At 44.8% G+C, this 21,767-nt stretch overlaps 1 protein-coding gene across 1 annotated transcript; it reads left to right on the top strand.

Moving 5' to 3' along the window:
• Positions 1–1,167: 1,167 nt before the first annotated feature.
• LOC131397670 (sialic acid-binding Ig-like lectin 13) lies at positions 1,168–10,199 on the top strand. Its single transcript, XM_058530745.1, has 8 exons — positions 1,168–1,647; positions 1,854–2,114; positions 2,349–2,396; positions 3,276–3,533; positions 4,196–4,292; positions 4,629–4,712; positions 6,462–6,537; positions 10,062–10,199. The coding sequence occupies exons 1-8, from the start codon at positions 1,203–1,205 to the stop codon at positions 10,197–10,199; spliced, it is 1,407 nt and encodes a 468-aa protein (XP_058386728.1). The 5' UTR covers positions 1,168–1,202.
• The last annotated feature ends 11,568 nt before the right edge of the window (positions 10,200–21,767 follow it).

The following is a 21,767-nucleotide window of genomic DNA, read 5'->3' as shown; positions in this document are numbered from 1 at the left end:
TGTGGGACACTGCCTCAGCATGGCCGGACAAGCGGTGCATCAGTGCGTGCCCGGGATCCGAACGCGGGCAGCCAATAGTGGAGCACGCGCACTTAACTGCTAAGCCACGGGGCCGGCCCCTATACAAAGTCTTAAGAAAAGCGTGTGCAAAACCATAGTATTAAAGGCAGCATGCTTGGATGATAAAACTATAGATAAATGCAAGGAATAAAATCGCATTACAGTGAGGTTGGGGCTCCCTGTGGGGAGTGGGATGTGGGGATAAGGAGGGGGACCAAGGGTGAGGTCTTGGGTGCTCCCAACATTATATTTCTCGAAGGGTGTTCATTTTGTAATGAAGCACTGAGCTGTTCTTTTGGGGACACTTCTCTGTAAGTCTTATGTTTCCCCTAAAAATGTTTCAAGAAAATCGACATGGGTCAGAGGAGAAACCACCTCCCAGGATTCCCACCACTTCCTCCCAGCCGCCAACCACACTGTTAAAAATAACCTTCTGTGGATGCAGTTGCGTGTCTCTTCTCTCAGGAAATCCTCACCATCCCTGAGGGTAGATGACCCCCAGGCTAACTTTACTCACTATGTGTCTCCTGCACGTGTCTCCATGTCTTCCCATCACAGGGAGGTTCTGGTACCAGGACACCGATTGTCTCCCCACTGAACAGTGACTCTCAGGGCAGCATCAGGGGCTGGTGTGTGACCTCGTGAGCAAGAGAAGATGCCCACCATGTGTATGCTGAGGGAGGGATGACAATTGGCTACCTTCATCTCCTTTGTCCCTGAGTTGCATCCCTGACTGGATCGAACTCCACAAACATCCATAGCCTTGAAATAGGAGATCTGATTAGAAGGGACACATTTTTACTTTACAGAAAATGTACCCCTGAGGGGAAGGGCATCGACTGGAAGGCCAGAGATGAGGTTCATGCCCTACTTGAGGTGTGAATGTGGGTGGGGATCTCACCCTCTCTGGCGCAGGGTCCCCAGGAGTTGACTTGGAGGGGTGGTGGATGGTTGACTCCATGAGCTGTCCCAGCTCCAGCTCTGTCTGGGTGTGAAGTTCCTCCTCTGAGGAGGGTCACTATTCTGACCTCACGCTCATCCTCTTGTAGGAGCCTCCTCTAAATCTGCAACTTTTAGTTCCCGATAGAGAACGCTGAGAAACAGACTTTCCCTGGAGGAACCTGAGACTGCCAACCCCAGACATGCTGCTGCTGCTGCTGCTGCTGGCCCTGCTCTGCTGGAGGGAAAGGGCCGAGGGTCAGAGGGAGACCTGGAAAAATTACAAGGGTTACAAGCTGCAAGTGCAGGAGTCAGTGACGGTGCTGGAGGGTCTGTGTGTGCGGGTGCCCTGCACTGTCTCCTACCCCCAGGATGGCTGGACTGACTCTACTCCAGCTCATGGCTACTGGTTCCGGGAAGGAGCCAACACAGACCAAGACGTTCCAGTGGCCACAAACAACCCAGATCGTAAAGCACAGGAGGAGACTCAGGGTCGATTCCACCTCCTTGGAGACTCCCGGACCTACAACTGCTCCCTGGACATCAGAGACGCCAGGAGGAGGGACAATGAAAGATACTTTTTTCGGGTGGAGAGAGGAAATATAAAATATAATTACAAAGACAACCATCTCTCTGTGCGTGTGATGGGTAAGGAGGGGGCTCCAGGACAGACCACAGGGGAAGGACATGGGAGTCCCAGGACACAACTGGGATAATACTTTGCTCCTGGGAGGGGTTGGGGATACAGGGTGTCAGAGTTTAGAGGCAGGAGCTAGACTGAAGACTGAGTCTTCTCTCATGGCTGCACCTCAGACCCTCCCTCTTGATTCTCATGTCTCTTTCTCTCCCACCAGCCCTGACCCAGACACCTGACATCCTCATCTTGGGTACCCTGGAGTCCGGCCACCCCAGGAACCTGACCTGCTCTGTGCCGTGGGGCTGTGAGCGGGACACACCCCCCATCTTCTCCTGGACATCAGCTGCCCTCACCTCCCTGGCCTCCAGGACCCACCTCTCCTCGGTGCTCACCCTCACCACATGGCCCCAGGACCACGGCACCAGCCTCACCTGTCAGGTGACCTTGCCTAGGGCTGGAGTACCATCCACCTCAACGTGTCCTGTGAGTGCTGGGCCAGGATGCCCCAGTCCCTGATGGGGTCCTGAGGGCAATGGGGATGGAAATGTGATGGCCTTAGAAACTGGGTATTGGGTCCCAGAATCTAGGCTGGGAGGGGGTCCTGAGGATGCCTGCCTCCACCCTTCCCCGATTTATGCAGCTCCTGGGGACAAGGGCCCATGTCCACACAGCCCTCACCACTCACACAGTCCACCATGTCTTTCTGTCCCAGACTCTCCACAGAACTTGACTGTAACTGTCTTCCAAGGAAACAGCACAGGTAGGACGGAGCCCCCTCCCAGGGTCCCTGCCTCACGCTAGACTCAACATGGTGACCAGAGCACCCCTTGTGGGTGATCCCAGTGGTCCCTCCCATCCTCAGCCCCCGTGACCCCCATGCACAGCTGTCCCCATCGGCCCCTCACTCTCCTCAGACTTCTCGATCTCCCTCAGCTCCACAGGGAGAACAGGGCAACATTCCTGCAGCAGAGCTCATGTCTCGAGGCCCCTTATCATTTTTCTCTTGATGACTCTTTCAGCCTTATCTTTTAACTTTCCCTTCCAGTTGCTTATTTAAGTACTTTCGAACAGGTAACATATTCACATGCTCAAAAACTCAAAATTCACAGAAGAGTCTGTCCTCATATGTCCAGTTCCCTCCTGGGAAGTGACCAGTGTCCATAGGCTGCTCTGACCCTTGGTTTGTTCACCTAAAGGATCTTAGGGGTCCTTTGACATCAGTAGTACAGACTCTTCTCATTCTTCTCCTTGACTGTCAGTATTCCATGGGCTGGCTGGATTCTGATTTGTATGCATTTTCTGTTAATGGAAAATCATGGCGTTCATTTTATTCTATTAACAGAAATGCTGCAATGAATAATCCTGTGTCTCCGTTCACAAGTGTGTGTGTGTATGTCTGTAGGGAAATTTCCAAAAAGCAAAATATAGCTGTTTCAACTGTTCTTTCCATTTTTGAGACATATGGCCAAGTTGTTCTGCAAGGAAGATGTACAAGTTTACAGTCCCACAAGGGAGGGGTGAAAGTGAGCATTTTCCTGCTCTTCAACTTATATCTGTGTGTCTGTCCTCATCCAGCCTCCTTCTGCACCCTTCCTCTTTTGATCTCTTTCTCACTCTGATCCTGTCTCTTTTTCTCCAGCACCCACAATCCTGAAGAATGGCTCGTCTCTTGCAGTCCTGGAGGGCCAGTCCTTGCGCCTGGTCTGTGTTGTCAACAGCAACCCTCCTGCCAGGCTGACCTGGGCCCATGGGAGCCAGACCCTGATCCCCTCACAGCCCTCAAACCCTGGGGTCCTGGAGCTGCCCCACGTGAAGTCAAGTCATGAAGGCGAATTCACCTGCCAAGCTCAGCACCCTCGGGGCTCCCTGCACGTCTCCCTGAGCCTCTCTCTGCAGAGTGAGTGCACCGGTGGATGGGGGAGGGGCTGGAGGAGGAGGACAGCACCCACCCCACCCCACAGTCCACCCAGCAGCCCCCTGAGCTTCAGAGGGGAGCTCAACTCTGCTCTGTGCTCGGCTGTGATGCCCAGAAATCCCCTGGGACTCAGAGTGTCACTGTTGTCTTCCTGCCAGGCCAGGGCTATGGGGTGGGGCGAGGGCTGGAGGGGGAGCTGGGGAAGGAGGTGGGTCCTGGAGGAGAGAGGTTGGGTCCAGGGCAGATGTGTCTGGAGACACAAGGTCCTTGCGTTTTGGGGCCGGGAGGAGGGTCAGGCGAGTGTAGGACTTATCATGGCCACAAAATTTAAAGAGAAGCCAAAAAAATCTTAGTAATCAAAAGAAATAATACTGCCATGCAATATTTTTCAAAAAATAAACGTAAAATAAATGTCACGAAGAACAAAATATCAATATTTTAAATAAAGACCGGCTGCAACCCAGCACTTGTATGCCTCACTCTCCTCACCCCAACCCCACCCCTTCCCCCGCCCCAACCCCCATGTTCCTGTTCTTGCATCTGGCAAAGTGGCCTGAAGGCAGAAGTGTGGGGCCCTACAGGGAGTGGGAGGAGAAGAAATTGAGCTCTCGGAGGAGAACCACCAATAATCCAATCCTCTGCAGGAAAAGCGTGTCCTTTATCAGGAGTGGCGCTGGGGGCCGTGGGGGGAGCAAGTGCTAAGATTCTGCTCTTCCTGTCCTTCTGCATCATCGTCATCATGTGAGCAGGGACCTGGGGAGGGAGGGAGAGCCCTGGGATGGGAAGGGCAGGCAGCCACGGATCCCTGAAGCCAGAGCTGGGGGACTGGGTGGGTCCAGAGCCTGAACCAAGGGCAGGAAGGAGGTCCCGGCACCGGGATGAGTCTGTCACAAAGCTCTGCCCCACTGTCCAGGAGGGGGAGCCTGTGTTCTCAACCCTGGGGTGCCTGGGACAGGGCCACCCCTCTCCCACCTCAGTCCCCCCTCCAGCCCCTTAGGAGAGAGCAGAGGAGGGGTCAGTCTGCCCACTGTATCCTGAGCTGGCCAGACTGAAAGTCTCTCTGGTCTCTTCACTCAGAGTGAGGTCCCACAGGAAGAAAGCAGCAAGGCCAGCGGTGGGCATGGAGGACACAAGCATGGAGGGTGCAAATGCAGTCACAAGGTAAGTCTCTCAGTGAGTGACCTGTGCATCTCGCCATCCAACATCCTGCCTGGACTCCAAACCCAGATTGGCTCCCTGCTCTGCTCAGCATGGCCAAAGTTGTTCTCCTCATCTCCTCCTCCTCCACCAGGGTCAGATCCCCATCTCACTGACAGCAGGAGAGCCCCCTCCTCTTTCCTTCAGGCCAGGACCAGAGGATTCACCTTCTCTCTGTCCTTCCTTTCTTCTGCTACAGCCAAAAATTCACCAGGTCTGTCCATGTTTCCTCCTCGGAACAGCTAGCATCAGTCTCCCTCCCTCCATCTTGACCCCTGTCATTGCTGAGGCTTCAGGATCTCTTTCCCGGACCCCTTATCTCCCTGCCTCTCACCTCCCTTGTACTACACAGAACGATCATCTAAAAACCATCATGGTCCAGTTCCTCTGTGTTTGAACATCTGTTTGCCCCCATAATTACAGCAGAGGCTGTCAAACTTTTTCTTTCAAGGGCCAGATAGTAAATATTTTTGGCTTTGTGAGTCGTTGAGTCTCTGTGGCAGCCACTCAACCCTGCTATTGCAGCAGGAAAGCAGCCTAAGACCATATGTAAATGAATGAGAGTGGCTGTGTTCCAATGAAACTTTATTTACAAACACAGGTATGGCACCGTATTTGACTCATGGGCTGTAGTTGGCTGACCCCTGACCTAGAGAATAAAGCTCCAACTCCTCAGCCTGCAGCCCTGCATATTCTGGCCTCTCAGCATCTACCTCTCCAGAAGGGCTGCAGTTAGGACGAGGAGAGTGAGGCACTCGCCCCAAGTGCAAAACTTAGAAAGATGCCAAAAATCTTGGCAATGAAGGTACTACTTTAATGCACTTTTGTGTGTGTGTGTGTGTGTGTGTGTGTGGAAGATCAGCCCTGAGTTAACATCCGTGGCCAATCCTCCTCTTTTTTTTTTTGCTGAGGAATATTGGCCCTGAGTTAACATGCTTGCCCATCTTCCTCTAGTTTATATGGGACGCCGCCACAGCATGGCCTGACAAGTGGTGCCTCCATGCCCCCCAGGGATCCAAAACTGCAAACCACGGGCTACCGTAGCGGAACGCACGAACTTAACCGCTCCTCCCCCAGGTAGGTCCCTTAATGCACTATTTTTAAAAATCAAAATTAATGAAAAAGTTCCATGAGGAGCAAAATATAAAAAATCTAAATAATGGTAGGATCAGTAGACTGAAGTTAGTTAATAATAATTTAAGAGCATAACTTGGTCAAGAGAAATTGTCACATATGGCAGCATTCTCAGTTGAAAATGAGAGAGTCAGGGAAGGAGATTTTGAAAATCTTCTCTCTGCGTTTGCTTTCAGTAGAGCCAGGAAAGCAAAATTATAATAAATTCTGATTTGGGTACTCGTAAAACCTTTAAACTTAATACACTGTGCATTTCAGGTTTTCAATAATATTTCAATTATTTTAGTGTTCTAGAAAAAACTGACCATTAAAATAATTAAAAACATATATAGAGAGGGACACATTTTTCTTCTGTCTCAGGCTCCAGTTGGTTCAGAAAGGCATTCTTACTAATCCTGGGTTATTTAAATTTTTGATTTTTGGTTCTCCATTTTTTTTTTTTTGCATTTAATTGATTTAAAAAATCTTGCATGAGAATATTATTTATTTCAATTACAGAGGTTTTCTGCTCCCCTTTTAAATTTGCATTTTGGGCGACCACCTCACTTGCCGCACCCTGATCCCAGCCCCACTGTCCAGTCCGCTTCCTCCACTCCCCCACCCCCCACTCTACTCCCTCCACCCTGGACTTTTCATCGTCATCAACCAGAACAAGGTTACTTGTGCCTCTGAGTCTTTGCATGGGCTGTTCCTCCTCTAATGCTCTTCCCTCTCCATTTCCACCTATTCCCCTATTCCTTCCTGTTCATCCTTGATGTTCTAATGGAAATGTCACACTTTTCCTTATTTAATGCATTCAGAGTGTGAACTTGAAGCCTCTGTAAGGTTTTGAGCAGCAGAGTAACTCTTTCATTCATTAACTCCTTCAGGAAATGTTATTCAGCACCTACCGAGTGATGAGCATTGTAGGTGCCAGAGACTCATCAATGAAAAACATCTAAAATCTTGACTCAATGAAGATTTTTCTAGACAGGATAATCAAACCAATAAAAAAAAAGTGAATAAAATGTGCAAGATAGATGTGTACTTTGGGGAAAAAGCAGGGTACAGAGAAGAGGGAGTGTTGGGGAAATGGCTTGTGCACTGCTCTTGGGATTTATTTATTTGTTGTGGTAAAAACCACGTAACATAAACTTACCATCTTAGCCTTTCATAAGTGTACAGTTGTGCAACAGATTTCTAGAATGTTTTCATCTTGCAAAACTGAGACTCTGCACCCGTTGGATGACTACCCACCTCCCCCGCCACCTCAGCCTCTGCAACCATCATTCTACTTTCAGTCCCTATGGGTTTGACTACCCTAGATATCCCATATTAGCGGAATCGTGCAGTATTTGTCTTTTTGTGACTGGCTGATTTCACTTAGCACAATGTCCTCAAGGTTCATCCATGTTGTAGCATGTGAGAGGATTTCCTTCTGTTTAGAGGCTGAATAACATTCCATTGTATGCATCCACCACATTTTCTTTATCTATTCATCTGTTGATGAATATTTGGGTTGCTTTCACTTCTTGGCTACTGTGAGTAATGCTGCAATGAACATAAGTGTGCAAATATCTCTTCAAGATTCTGCTTTCATTTCTTTTGGATAAATACAAGTGGAATTGCTGGATCTAATGGTAATTCCATTTTTAATATTTTTAGGAACCTCCCTAGTGTTTTCTATACCGGCTGCATGATCTTACATTCCTGGCAACAGTGCACAAGTGTTCCAATTTCTGCATATCCTCACCAACGTTTGTTATTTATTTAATTTTTATAGTGGTCACCCTAATGAGTATGTGGTGATATCTCACTGTAGTTTTGATTTATGTTTCTCTGATGATTAGTGATGTTGAGCATCTTTCCCTATGCTTGTGGGCCATTTTATATCTTCTTTGGGGAAGTGTCTAATTAAAGTATTTTACCTATTTTTAATAGGGTTATTTTTGTTGTTATTGTTGAGTTGTGGAAGTTCTTTATATATTCCAGATATTAACCCCTAATCTAATGTATGATTTACAAATATTATCTCCCATTCCATAGGCTGGCTTGTGGTTTTGTTAGTGATGTTTGAGCAAGGGCATGAAGGAGGCTCAAGAGTTTGCAGTTTGACTGTGTGATCCAAGAGCCCTCCATGCAGAGGGAACAACAGGGGCAAGTGCTCAGACACAGAATGCTGACCAACGAGGGGAGGAGAAACAAGGAAGTCTGTGTGATCAGACAGAGGAAGGCAGGGCCAATGAGCAGGAAACGAGTTTGAGGAAGTCAGCGTGTGTGTACATCATGTTTGCACGCACAGGCCACTGTGGGCATCTGGAGACTCTTGAGCAGAAGAAGGACACGATCCAACTTTCATTTTCACAGGATCCCTCTGGCTGCTGTGTGCCGAGGGACTGTGTATATCAGGGAAGTTAGAAAGGGGGCTGGTGAAACATTCTGAGCAGGAGATCATGGTGGCTGGAACCAGGATGGCAAGAGGGTTGGGCCTGATTGGATTCTGGATGAATTCTGAACTTAAGGCTACCGAGAATTTTTAATGGATAGGGAGTGGGATATGATTGCATTGAGCATCCGGAAGAACAGAGGCACCAATCACTAAGGTTGAGAGGATTACAGGAGGAAGAAATTTGGGGAAAAAAGGAGAAGTTCAGTTTGAATATATTGAGTCTTCTTTCTGTTTTCACAAGGGAATGGGCATTTCAAGTATACCTTTGGATCAAGGTCTTTCCAGAGAGGAGAAGGAGCTAGGGGTGTGGATTTGGGAGTCATCAACCTACTAGATGAGATGAAGCCAATATAGTGGATGACATCAAAAAGCAAAGTTGAAGAAGGAAAGAGTCCGGGGCTGCTCTGATATTTAGGGACCAGGGAGATGGGGAGCAACTGGCAGATAATTCAAAAAGGGCTTTCCTTTAGGGCAGGTGTGCAGTCAGGTCACCTGCTGCTGCAAAGTCCAGAGTGGTGAGGATGGAAAGATGGCCATTTGGATTTCACCAGCAGAGGTCACTGGTGTTCTTGACAATAGCAGTGTTGGGAAGTGGTTGTGTGTGTGTGTGTTTATGAATGTTATTTGAACGGTAAAGGGAGAATGGGAGGAGCACAAATATTAACTATTCTGGTGAAGTGTTCTCTTGTCAAGGGGAGCACCTGTCACTCTCCTCTGTGTGAGTCTGTATTAGCTCCTTGTTGTTCCTGTAATGAACGTAAGTTTATTATCTTACAGTTCTGGAGGTCAAAAGTCCAAATAGGTTTCGTTGGGCTAAAATGAAGGCATTGGCAGGCAGGGCTACATTCCTTCTGGAGGCTCCAGGGGAAAATGCATTTTCTTCCATTTTCCAGCCTCTAGAGGGCGCCTGCATTCCTTGATTCATGGCCTTTTCCTCCATCTTTAAGGCCAGAGGCACAGTGTCTTCAAATCTCTCTGCCTCCTTCTTTCACTTGTCAAGACACATTGAGCCGACCCAAATAATCCAGGAGGATCTCCTCATCTCAATGTCCTTAACTTAACTCCGTCTGCAAAGTCCCTTTTGTCATGTAAGGTAACACAGTCACAGGTTCCAGTGGATTTGGGCAGGATAGTTTGGGGGACATAATTTCTTTGACTGGCTTGTCCTCCCACCAAACTGTGATCTTCCCAAGGGCAAGTGCCATGCTTGAATCAAGGCCCTATAATCCTCGCTCACTTACCCACCTCCTGTCCATCATATCATAATTCACAATTAGATATTTATTTCCTTAACTCGTATTCTGCTGCCTCCCCGAATTAAAGAGTAAGCTGCAAGAGGTCAGGGCCTGCATCTGCCATGTCCATCACAGTATATCTAGCACCCAGCTCAGGGCCTCGCACAGAGGGGGCCTTAGGCTTTGGGGTCAGAAGAAACTGGTTTGGATCCTGATTTCATCAGGAAGTTTGAGGGTGCTGCTTATTTCGTTCAACCTCAGTTTTCATATCAATAAAATGGAGACGATAGTAATATCTTTCCTATGGGGTTGTTGTGGGAAGTTCTTGAGATTAGCAAGCACCTAATAAGTGCTCACTAGTATTAAATATTCGAGGAAAGCATGAATGAAGGAGCTCTCAACAAAAATGTGTGTGGGATGAATGGATGAGGGAATTCATGGGTGTTCCTCCTGGACACTCTCTGCTTTATCCTGTCTCTGCTGTTCCTCTCTGACTCCCTTCTCTCTCCCTCTCAGGGTCACCTGATGGAATCCAAAGCAGGCAGCCTCCAAGACCACCTTCCCCCAGATGTGGCTGCCTCCTGCTCATGGGAGGAAGAAGAGCTCCATTGTGCATCCCTCAGCTGTCATTGGATGAAGCTTCGGCACCACTAGGAATGGGAGGCCACTGGTAGTGAGTACTCAGAGATCAAAATCCACAAGTCAGGAACTGCAGAGACTCAGCCTTGGCTTGAGAGAACTTGGCCCCCGGGGGGGCAAAGAAAAAGTCAGGGTCAATTCCTGTAGATGTAAAAATTCCTCTAAATTGTGGAAAGAACACAGATTTTGGAACAAACGAGTTTCAAGTTCAAACCTACAGTCTGCCTCTTTACTAAGTAATTGACAGACCAACCCCTACCTCTCTGTGCCTCAGTTTCCTGCTCTGTGAAACCCTGATGAGAAGCCCCACGTGCAAGGTTGTGGTGAGAATTCTGGAAGTAAAATCCTATCAGAGCACCTGCCACAAAGTGTATGCTGAACACGTGCTGAACCCCAGTGCTTCGAATAGAAAGGTCCTGCTGGGAATTTCTCCTGACTCTGGAGGAGACCAGCATCAGACCTCAGACCTTGCACACTGAGGTCCCTCCTCCTGGAATGTCCTCCCACTGGGGCCTTCATCCTCTTCTGTCTTTGAAAGCTGAGCTGAAGAGGTGGACTTCTGGGTTGAGATGGAAAGCCAGGCAGCAGCTCATTATCTCCTTCTATAGAGAGAAACCAAATGAATGAATAAGGTTCCCAAATGATCACACGATCATCTGATGAATGAAACAACATGATCCCCAAATTCTCCTACAGCACCCAAGCAAAGAAGGAACGTATCACAGCAATCACTTCACAAAGTAGCCTTGACGGAAAGAAATCACAGGATTGGATGATCTATTAAAAATTCCCTACAAATGGACCCCTGCCCATTTATAACAAAAAACATTTTTTAAATTTAAACATGCAATATGTCTGCACTGAAAAATATGGAGCATTGGTGAGAGAAATTTAAGGAGATCCAAATGATGGAAGAACTATAGCATGTTCATGGATGGAAAGACATAGTATTGTTAAGATGTCAGTGTTCTCCATATTGATTTAAAGTAATCCCAGTCAACAGACATAAAGCTAGAGTCATCAAGAGAGTGTGGTGTGGACAAAACAGAGTCCATAAATTGACCCACACTTTATACACAGTCCACTGAACTACACCTAGTATATTCCATTGGGAAAGGAAGGACATCTGAACAAATGTGGTAGAACAAGTGGATCAAGGTTTGGAAAAAATGAAACTTAGAAATATTATAATTGGTTTGTATAGTTGGAATCATGGAGTATGTACTTATGTGCTGTTTTCTTTTTCATTCGGTATCAGAATTTTTGAGATTCATCCTCGTTGTTGAAAGTATCAGTATTTTATTCCTTTATTGCTGAGTGGGATTCAGTGTATCACACTTTGTTTACCCATTTTTTCTGTTGATGCACATTTGGTTTGTTTCCAGCTTTTGGCGATTATGAATAAACCTGCTTTGAACATATTTGTACAAGACTGTGTCCAGGGATGTTTTCATTTCTCTCAAGTGTTGGAGGACAGAGCCGAGACGGAGACAATAAAGCAGAGTCACATATTGGGAGGTCAAGGGTCCCTGGGATCTCCCCATGGAGACCAGAATCTAGTAGGCAACTAGAGAGATGGCTGGTCTGGAGCTCAGGAGGAAGGTAGGGACTGGAGATGGACAGTGGGGACATCAGAGGGTCGAATAATTCTGATAATGAATACTTACTGTTGTGGGTTGGATTGTGTCCCCCCAAAAGATACATTCAATTCCTCACCCTTGGTACATGTGAATGTGATTTTATTTGGAGTTGGGTCTTTCCAGATATAGCCAAGTTAATATGAGGTCAGAATGGATTTTGGGAGGGGCTTAAGTCCAGCGGTTGGTGTCCTCATGCAAAGAGGGAAATTGGGACACACACACTTGTAGGGTAAAACGTCATGTGAAAATGGAGCAGAGGTTGGAGTTATGATGCCACAAGGCAAGAAATGCCAAGGATTGCCAGCAACTGCCAAAAGCAGGAAGAGCCAAGGAAGGATTTTTCCTAGAGCCTTCTGAGGGAGCGTGGCCCTGCTGAAACCTTGCTTTTGGTCTTCCAGCCTCTACAAATATGAGAGAATAAATTTGCGCTGTTTAAGGCCACCCAGTTAGTGGTAAATAGTCACAGCAGTAATAGGGAACTGATCAATTTGCTCGTCATCTACTTTGCATCAATTCCTCACCTATCCTGCGTCATTCAGTCCTCACAGTGACTCTGAGAGAGTCAGTCCTGTACGCGTGTCACAGAGGAGGCTTGAGTGAGGTGCTCAAAGCCACACAGGCCAGCAAGCAGAGGGACCAGATTGAATCCAGGTAGATGGCCCCAATGCCACAAGGGAGTATTAATCAGTGGGCCCTGGGGTTTTGCTTTGTGTGAAGGTACTGTTCTTACTGCTTTGTGAACATTCAGACAGTCAAGCAGTTCCTAAGAGCAGTGACGACCACAGCTACTAGTCTGGCCGTCCACACTTCCATAGATTCAGCCAGGAAAGAGCCTCCTCTCTCTCTCTCTCTCCCCCCTCTTTCTTCCTCCCGCCCTCCTTCCTTTTTTCCTTTCTTCTTTTTTTTGTGAGGAAGATCAGCCCTGAGCTAACATCCATGCTAATCCTCCTCTTTTTGCTGAGGAAGACCTGCTTTGAGCTAACATCTATTGCCAATCCTCCTCCGTTTATTCCCCAAAGCCCCAGTAGATAGTTGTATGTCATAGCTGCACATCCTTCTAGTTGCTGTATGTGGGACGCGGCCTCAGCATGGCTGGGACAAGCGGTGCGTCAGTGCACACCCAGGATCTGAACCTGGGCCGCCAGTAGAGGAGCACACGCACTTAACCGCTCAGCCACGGGGTGGCCCCCTTTCTTTCTTTAGTTCTTTTTTTCCTTTCTTTTTACCTCCCACCCTTCCTATCCTTGTGCTGGAGCAGAAAGTAACAGACCACCCAGGATTGTCCTCTCCTCTTTATCTGTCTGTGCCCAACTCTGAGGTCCTGCCTGGACAATGCTTCCTTACTGCCCATTCCCAAGAGCAAGTCCATGCCTGATCTGTGATACTGGGTGAAGGTATTTTTGTCTATTGTGTTCAACGAGAAGAATACTTCAGCCATAATAAACTCAATAAATATTTTAGAAATTAAAAAATAGATGCTGTTGCTTATAAAATCTCTGTCTCCATCCCAGGTCTTTGTTCTTACCCCATCACTTTCCTAACTGCCCTGACGTTGTCTTTCATGGCATCATCAATGTTCCCCATATCACTAGATGGTGATCCCTCGGGGGGCAAGGATTGGGTCTGTTTTGGCTCCCAGAGCAGTTCAGAAAGTTTTGTTGATAGGGTAAGTCCAAGAGAAAGCCCTGAGTCAGGTTGATGGTCCCCAGGAGGCAAAGACAGGGAAACTGAGGAACCTACCCCTTTTATAGCAAGTGGTTAGTGAGCCTGCTCTATGTCCTGGAGGGAGACATGATCTCATCCCTCAAGGTAGCTCACTGCAAACACAGCCCCGAGAACTTGGCTGGGTAAGGAGCAGTCAGAGCATCGTGTTTTGGGCAGATCCAGAAAGACGTGTAGGAGTACGAGGGACTCAGGAGGACTACCTTTCCCAACAGGTGGTTTTGCTCTTGTTTAATGATGTGAAGACCTCAGAGTCTTCTCATAAATTCTCCTTCCCTAGGATAGACTAAGGCTTCTGTCACTTGTGACCAGCATATTACTACATGAGCCTGAAACATTCGGCTGATTCTCCCATCAGAAAACCAGGAAGATGTAATCAATAGAGAAACCCCAATACTGTCATTTCACAACTCTGATTTCTCTCTTCATGCTTTGTTTGAGGAAGTTAAAAAGGAGATGACTGGAAGGAAGTGACACTGTAGAAAAGTAAAGCCTCTTTTTTGGTCATAAATCCATTGTCCTTTCTTCCTTCTAACAGCAGCCAGACTTTGGTTGCTTCACCCAACTTCTCCATGTGCCTCAAAGTACCTGGACTCCAGAGTGTGGGATTCTTGTGTGAGCTTCATTAGTTTGGGACCTGCAGGTGGGAAATTGGCTGAGCAATGCTGTTGTAGATAAGGTAAGGGTGTGGGCCACTTAAAAGTTCTAATCAGGAGCGTGGGCTCTACTGATCATTGTTTAACAAAGTTTACTCCAGTTGCCAAATGGAAAAGAACTGTTAAAACCGATCATCTCCAAAGGCCGTGACGTTATAGCACTTTCACTCAAGATAAAATGAAAGCAAAATAAATGCCCAACCTCATTTGAGAGATTTATTAAATATAGCACATCTCCTTTAAAAAATAATGAGAATGAAAATTGGAAAACTAGGTAATTACCCAGAAAATTAAACAAAATAGTATAACATAAAATATTACTTACTGTAGGATCAAAATGAGGAGAAAAAAATAAATGTCCTGAAAAAAGAGAAGGAAGTATACCAATACTGTCATTTCACATATGGTCATCAAATGTTGTTGGCTCTGAGAAGTAGGACCTGGTGTTGATGAGGTTATAGACAGTATCGCGGGCACCATGGAACCTCATGTGTGGGATGGTGCTTGGCACAGAGTAGATGTTCAATCAACATTCAAGAATGAGTGAAAGTCGGCCAGACTCTTCAAGTTCTAGATCTAAATAGTATATTTAATAAGTACAAATAATACCTAGAAAGGTCTTATAAGAAAACATATTTTTAAAATTTTCCTGAAGTATAATAGTCAGTAAATAAGGATTATGGAGACTTCTCTCCATTCTAATAATTACTTTTTGAAACTGATGCCCCCTCCCCCATGAGTTCCTGTTACTCCATTTCTAAACCTCTGTACATAAAGCCCAATGATCTCCTGGAATCTTTCTCTCTTCAGATCCCCATTGGTCTCTTCAGTCTTAGACCCACTGGTCTTTCCTATAGTCTCACAGTCCTAATTCCCTTTGGCAATTAAGGATGTCCAGACATGCAGAAGTGTCCCTCAGGAAGAACTAGGAAGCAGAGAGAAGCATAAGAGAAACTCAGCCCACTGATGAGAGGTTATCTTTATCCCCAAATCCTTTTATCTTAAGCAGGCCATGTCTTTTCACAACTCCAGCTTATATGGATGCCTTCCTGCCCTGAGTCTTGGGTCCCATGCTTGAGAGGCTCAGATCCCTCTCAGAGCTGGGGGATTTTTGAGCTCAGAGCCTGGTCCTACTTCAGCATCATGGACAGAACCACCCTGTAGCCTGGAGCTCACCAGGTCTACAATCTGTCTTGGGAGGAAAGGCATCCCCTTGTGTGCTGAGCCACCTTCATTGCATCCCAGACAAATTACTTCAAGATTAGCCTGGAAGGAGGGGAATGTTCACTACATCATAGGAAATAAAGGATCTGGACACACACCTCATTTTTAGGTCATTACCCCGCAATTCTGGGAATTAGGCATCAACTACTGAGATGTATGATGTTTCCTGGAGCTTGTGCAACCATAGAAAACCTTCCAACTCTATGTCTCCTATGAGTGTGGGGCCATGACTCCCAGAACCCTGAATGGAATACGGAGTCCAAGGAGAGTTCAGGGCTTGGGATACTCAGTTCCTGGTTCCTGAAGACCAGATTAAGAGAGGGTCCTGAGGGATTCCATAACCCACCTTCTTTTCTGTTTTTGTGGCTCTAGAAGTGGGGATAGCCAACACTCATTCACCACTTTAGAGGGAACTATTACATTTCAGTCACAGACGCTCCATTCCCGTGGACATCATTGCCTTTAAAGGACATAGTACAGATAATAAATATTCTTTCTTCTCTGGGACTAGTTGAGAGTGGAGTCTCTGCCACCCCATAGTAGAGCTGGATTCCCAAGTTCACATAATGAGAAGGATGAGGTCATACATGGGATGTCCTCTTTACCCTACAGTCATCTTTCTCCCCACAAACCTTCCTGATCAAACCATAATGAACTCAAGATCTCCACTGAAATCCCTCAGATATCACACAGATAAAGGCTTAGAGCCCAAGGGATGAGAGCAACAGCCCCAAATATTCAGAGGATAGATAGAATACAAACAGGTCCCAGAGCCCAGAGCTTCTCTGGGAAAGAGAGACTTCAAACACTGGTTCTTATGGAGTAAACATGTCTCTAGTCAATAGATGATAAATAATTTAATGGGAATTCTTTGCTGAGGCAATAAATATGAGCTTTAGAATAGGAGAAACTTGGATTCAATTTTGGTTTCTCCACTTACTAATGGGGTAACAATTGGAATGTATGTCACTCTACCTCTCGGTGTCTCAGTGTCCTGCTCTAAAAAGTGGGGAAATAATAAGCCTTTTCTCACAAAGATGTTGTGATACACATAAGCACAGTACACAGGTCCTGATACTGGTGTGTGTTCACTGTGTGCTGGTTCTTTACCCTATGAAAATGCAAGTTCCTGCTGGCAACTTAGCCTGATGCTCAGAGTGCCAAGGCCCATCATGTATTAAATGAACACAGGACATTTCAGTAAAAGGAGAGAAAATTTCACCAGCAGCATCCAAACCAAGAAATAAATAAAACATCACACCATATACTTCTATATGGGCTCATGTGGAAGGAATCATAATTTTGTAGTGTGGCACAAAAAAAATATCCTGACCTTGAATTGTTCCCTCTACTCCAGAAGCAGGAATATAAGGGGGAAATTTTGACTGAGAAAGGTATGCGAATTTTCACTGAGATCTCGCAATAGGCACAAATCCTCCCCCATATGAGTGGACAGACCTGGATAAAATCAATGAAAAGTCTTCCAGAGAAGAATCTTTACATGTCATTGGGGCTGTCTCTGAGAGATACCAGAGCTTACCATCTTCCATTACACTCTTTTGAATTGGGGTTCAAGCAGAAGCCCCAATGTAGGATACAGATGTGGGTTGGTGGAGGGGACTCTAGTGAAGATTGGAGCATCAGAAAAAGGAGTAGAGCCTGAACCCCATTTGAGTTCTACCCTCTTTTTCTCCCCTTGGCTTCCCTCAACCCCAGACACTTAGGTCTCAGAGAAGTTGATTGAAAGCAACACTCGCTCCTCAAACACTAGCTCAGAATGGAGGGTGCAGATACAACGTCTGAACAGACTGCCTGTGTTAACTATGAGAATATAAAAAGTAATCACATGAATACTTTGCAGACATACTACAGTGGAAAGGAGGAAGAAAGACAGAAGACTGTGCAAGCCAAAGAACCCAGTCTGGAAACACTAGCAAGGCAGGAACAGAAGAAGATTTCTTTCAGGTGTTTGCAGTACAGAAGAACTTAATAAGACAAAATTCTGACTCAGGGTAGCTCAAGAAAAATGTGAATAATTGTTAAATTTATGTGATGGGCTTATTATTTTATTCTCTCTTTGGTACTTTTGTAAAACAAAAGTTAAAATTTGGTGTTCTCCCAGTGCTGTTACTGAAACTTTTTATTTCAGTTTGTGTAATTTCTTTGTTTTTCTCCCCAAAGCCCTGGAACATAGTCGTATATTTTCCTTGTGAGTTTTCCTAGTTCCTCTATGTGAGCCACCACCACAGCATGGCTACTGACAGACAAGTGGTGTGTTTCCGTGCCGGGGAACCGAACCTGGGCCACTGAAGGGGAGCACATGGAACTTTAACCACTAGGCCATCAGGGATGGCTCCAGTTTAGGTAATTTCTATGGATTGATCTGAAAGTTTACTGATTCTTTCCTCAGTTTTGTCAAAAGTCTATTGAGTCTGTCAAAGGCGCTCTTCTTTTCTGTTAACATATTTAAAAATTTTTTACCATTTCCATTTATCTCTTTCCTATAATTTATATTTAAATTCTCCATATGATCATGACTTTTGCCCACTTTTTTCACTAGACCTTTTAACCATAATAATTATAGTTACATTCATGTTCCTGTCTGATAGTTCCAACATCCTGGTCATATTGGAATCCGCTGCTGTTGATTGTTTTGTCTCTTGAAAGTTGGTTGTTATTTCTATTTTTGTGCATTTCATAACTTTTTATTGAATGTTAGACACCATGTGTAGAAAAGCAGAGACTGAGGGTAACAGAATTCATGCCTGGAAATAGGCTTGCCTCTTGTTTTGTTGGGGTGTTAATGTGCAGTTTGAACCAATCCCCTCATATTTGAGCTGGACTATGGTTTTGTGGTTGGTGTAGTTACCTTCAGTCAGCAGAGTTTCAAATTCCTCTAATGTTACTTACGATTATGGCTGGGTGGTAGAGGGGTTTTTCAATGTTTTTTTTTTCCACCTTTAGCTTTTGTCTTCCCACTGACCCTGTTTCTCAGAGAGGTTATCTCTCCATGTTCTTGCCCCAGTAGATAGATTGTAGTACCAATCATTATCTAGACAGTGTTATTTTGTTGTAAAGGACCAAGAAGAGTGAAGAAATCATAAAAAAGAGAGAAGTTTTGGTATATTCATACCACAAGATATCAAGAACTATTATAAAAGCACAGTAATTAAGGTCACGTGAGACTGTTACTAGGATAGACCAATAGAACAGAGTAGAACATTCAGAACCAAACTTACACATATATAATTGCATGATTTATGACAAGAGCTATATTTCAACACAGTGGGGAAAATACTTTCTATGAATAGTGCTGGATCCATTGGATATGCATATGGGAAAAAATGAATCATAACACCTACATAACACAATACATGAAAATCCACTACTAATGGTTTGGATACCAAAATATAAATAGTTAAAATTTAGATACTTGGTAGAAAACCATATGTAAATTCTTGGGGCTATGCATAAATTTCTTAAATAAGGCAAACATTTGCTAATAATAAAGGAAAAGATTGATAAACTTGACTACATTAGAATTAAGAAACTCTTTATAAAACATGCAATGAAGAGGATATTTCCAATAAAAATATCCGGAAAAGGACTTGTTTGCAGAATATTTAAGTATCTGCTAAAAATTGATAAGATAAAGTTCGACAACCAAATAGAAAAATGGACAAATGACTTAAGCCCTTCACAAAAGAAGATATCCAAATTCCCCATGGGTATATGAGTTTCTCAATCACATTAATCATAAAGGAAACGCAAATTAATCTCACAATGAAATTCCACTTATATTCAGGTTGGTTAAAATGAAAAAACAAAAGGGTCTGCCTGGTGGCATAGCAGTTAAGTTCACATGCTCCGCTTCGGCAGTCCAGGGTTAACAGTTTGGATCCAGGGCGTGGACAGATGCACCGCTTGTCAAGCCATGCTGTGGCAGTGTCCCATATAAAATAGAGGAAGATGGGCACAGATGTTAGCCCAGGGCCAATCTTCCTCAGCAAAAAGAAGATGATTGGCAACAGATGTTAGCTCAGGACTAATCTTCCTCACAAAAAAAAAATGAAAAGAAAAGAAAAAACAAGAAAATGACTGGAACTACAAGTATTACCCAGAGTTGAAACCACTGGGACTCTCATATACTCACAATTGGAATGTAAATTTTATAACCATTTTGGAAAACTGTTTGACAAACCTACTAAAACTGAATATGTACATAACCTATTACTGATAAATGCCACTCTAAGAAACATACCCAACAAAAGTGCATATACATACCATAAGACATGTGTATACTAGCACTCTTCATAATAGATCCAGACTAGAAATAACCCAAACAACCTTCAAAACTAGATGGGTTATAGAGCATATGGCATATACACACAATGGAATTCTTTCAGCAGTGAGAATGAATGAACTACTGATGTGTGGGTAACTCTCACAAAAAAAAGGTTGAGCATAAGAAACCAGACACAAAAGAACACATACTAGAAGATCTCAATTACATAAAAATCAAAAACAAATAAAACTAATCAATAATGACAGAAGTCATTACGGTGGTCACTTTTTTTTTTTGTAGGGGGTAGTAACTAAGAAAGGAGGTTGGTGATGCATCTTGATCTAGGTGGTTGTTCCAGGAATGCCATCACTATGAAAATTGACCAAGCATATCATTATAATCTTAACTACTTTCTCTATGTATGTTTTCTTTCAATGTCTTTGCTTTAAATACAACATAAGAGGATATGTAACATAAATATATGCTAATTATATTTAAAATTTAGATGATATAGAAAAATTATAAGAAAAATATAATTTACTGAAACTACCTTAAGAAGAAATAAGAACCCAAAAATCTCTGTGTCCAAGAGGATTGATTCAGTGGGAAACATTGTTTTCCAGGGGAAAAACTATTCATTGGCAAGTTCTTCTGAATGTGTAAGAAAAATAGTTCCAATTTTTCATAAACCTTTTCGAATATGAAAGTCAGATCAGCCAGTATGATTTTTGGAAGTCTTTTGCTTTCTCTAGGCCTATATTGAGTTCTGCATAGTAGGGAAGTGGTAATGGCTGATGTCCAAGAACCTCCACATCTCTGGCAGCTGTGGGTCTGAAGTTGAACTTATGTGCACAGTTACTATCCTGTTCAAAGTCACTGGCTTCCTGTTGCAGTTTACTCCTGTTTTTCCAAAATCATTCTTTTTATATTAAGGGATCCTAGTGACCAGACTGTCCCAGGGCAAATGCCTAGCGTTTATGGTTCAAGAGATATTTCTGCTCCTGATAGTGATGCTACAGTCCATGCTGTAGGAAGACAAGTGGAACAGGACCCAGAGGGGTCCAGGGTGGGGAATGTAGGGTGGAGTCTGAGACTCTGTTTCTCCAGGGGCTTTGTCTCAGGGTCCAGAATATGACTTTAAGGTGCAGGAGCTGGTGATAGTATAGGAAGGATTGTGTGTCCTTGTGCCCTGCACCATTTCCTATCCCAAGTATTACTGGAAGAATTCTGACCCAGCTCATGTCCACTAGTGCCAGGATGGGGCCACTCCCAGACAGGATCCCCCAGTGGCTACAAACAACCTCTTTTAAGAAGTACAGGAGAAGATCCAGGGATGATTATATCACCTTGGTGATCTCCAGACCTACAAATGCTCCCTGAGTGTCAGAGATGTACATAATGGGGACATGGGGGCTCACTTCTTTTGAGTCAAGAGAGGTTATTATATTAAATACAGTTACAAAAATAAGAAGCTGTTCCTGAGTGTGAGGGTTACGGTAAGTTCCAGAAAAGAAGCTTTTTCTCCTCATTCAAGGACTTGGAGGGCATCAAGGACCCCAGGAGGCTCTAGCACTGACAGCGCCCCTCCAGAAACTGAGGTCAGCCCTTTGTTCTTCCCTAGGTTTGTCTTAAACACATGATATCTGCGTCCCAGGGATTCTGGAATCCTGTTACCCTGGAAATCAGGCCTGCACCACTTTTTGTTCTATTCAGGTCCTCAATGGATTGGATACATAACTCATAAAATTAACAATAAAACTGGCCTGCAAAGCCAATGTTCAGCATTTACACACAGACAGACAGATGCACAGCTGGGCATTGGGAATTCCGAGTACTGAGACAGGCCGTTTCCTGCCCTTTGCACTGGGGAAGATGGGGCTTCCATGAACAGGCAAATGGCCCTAGTTGTCAGGTCAAATAGATCCTGGGTCTTGTCTTAGTAGGAGAGAAATACAACAGATGCTTTTTTTTCTGGGATCTTTTGCATGTCACTGTAAATATATCTCTAGCCACCTGTGTCCATCTGCGTCACGAATACATGTACCAAGGCTTGATG

Source organism: Diceros bicornis, chromosome 34, assembly GCF_020826845.1.
Source record: "Diceros bicornis minor isolate mBicDic1 chromosome 34, mDicBic1.mat.cur, whole genome shotgun sequence".
NCBI lineage: Eukaryota > Metazoa > Chordata > Mammalia > Perissodactyla > Rhinocerotidae > Diceros > Diceros bicornis.
This window is presented reverse-complemented; position numbering and strand designations above follow the sequence as displayed.

Coding starts and splice junctions, on each gene's coding strand:
- LOC131397670 (XM_058530745.1), top strand. CDS start 1,203: ATGCTGCTGCTGCTGCTGCTGCTGGCCCTGCTCTGCTGGAGGGAAAGG. Junction 2,397..3,275: donor CTTCCAAGGAAACAGCACAG/GTAGGACGGAGC, acceptor CTTTTTCTCCAG/CACCCACAATCCTGAAGAAT. Junction 4,293..4,628: donor TTCTGCATCATCGTCATCAT/GTGAGCAGGGAC, acceptor CTCTTCACTCAG/AGTGAGGTCCCACAGGAAGA.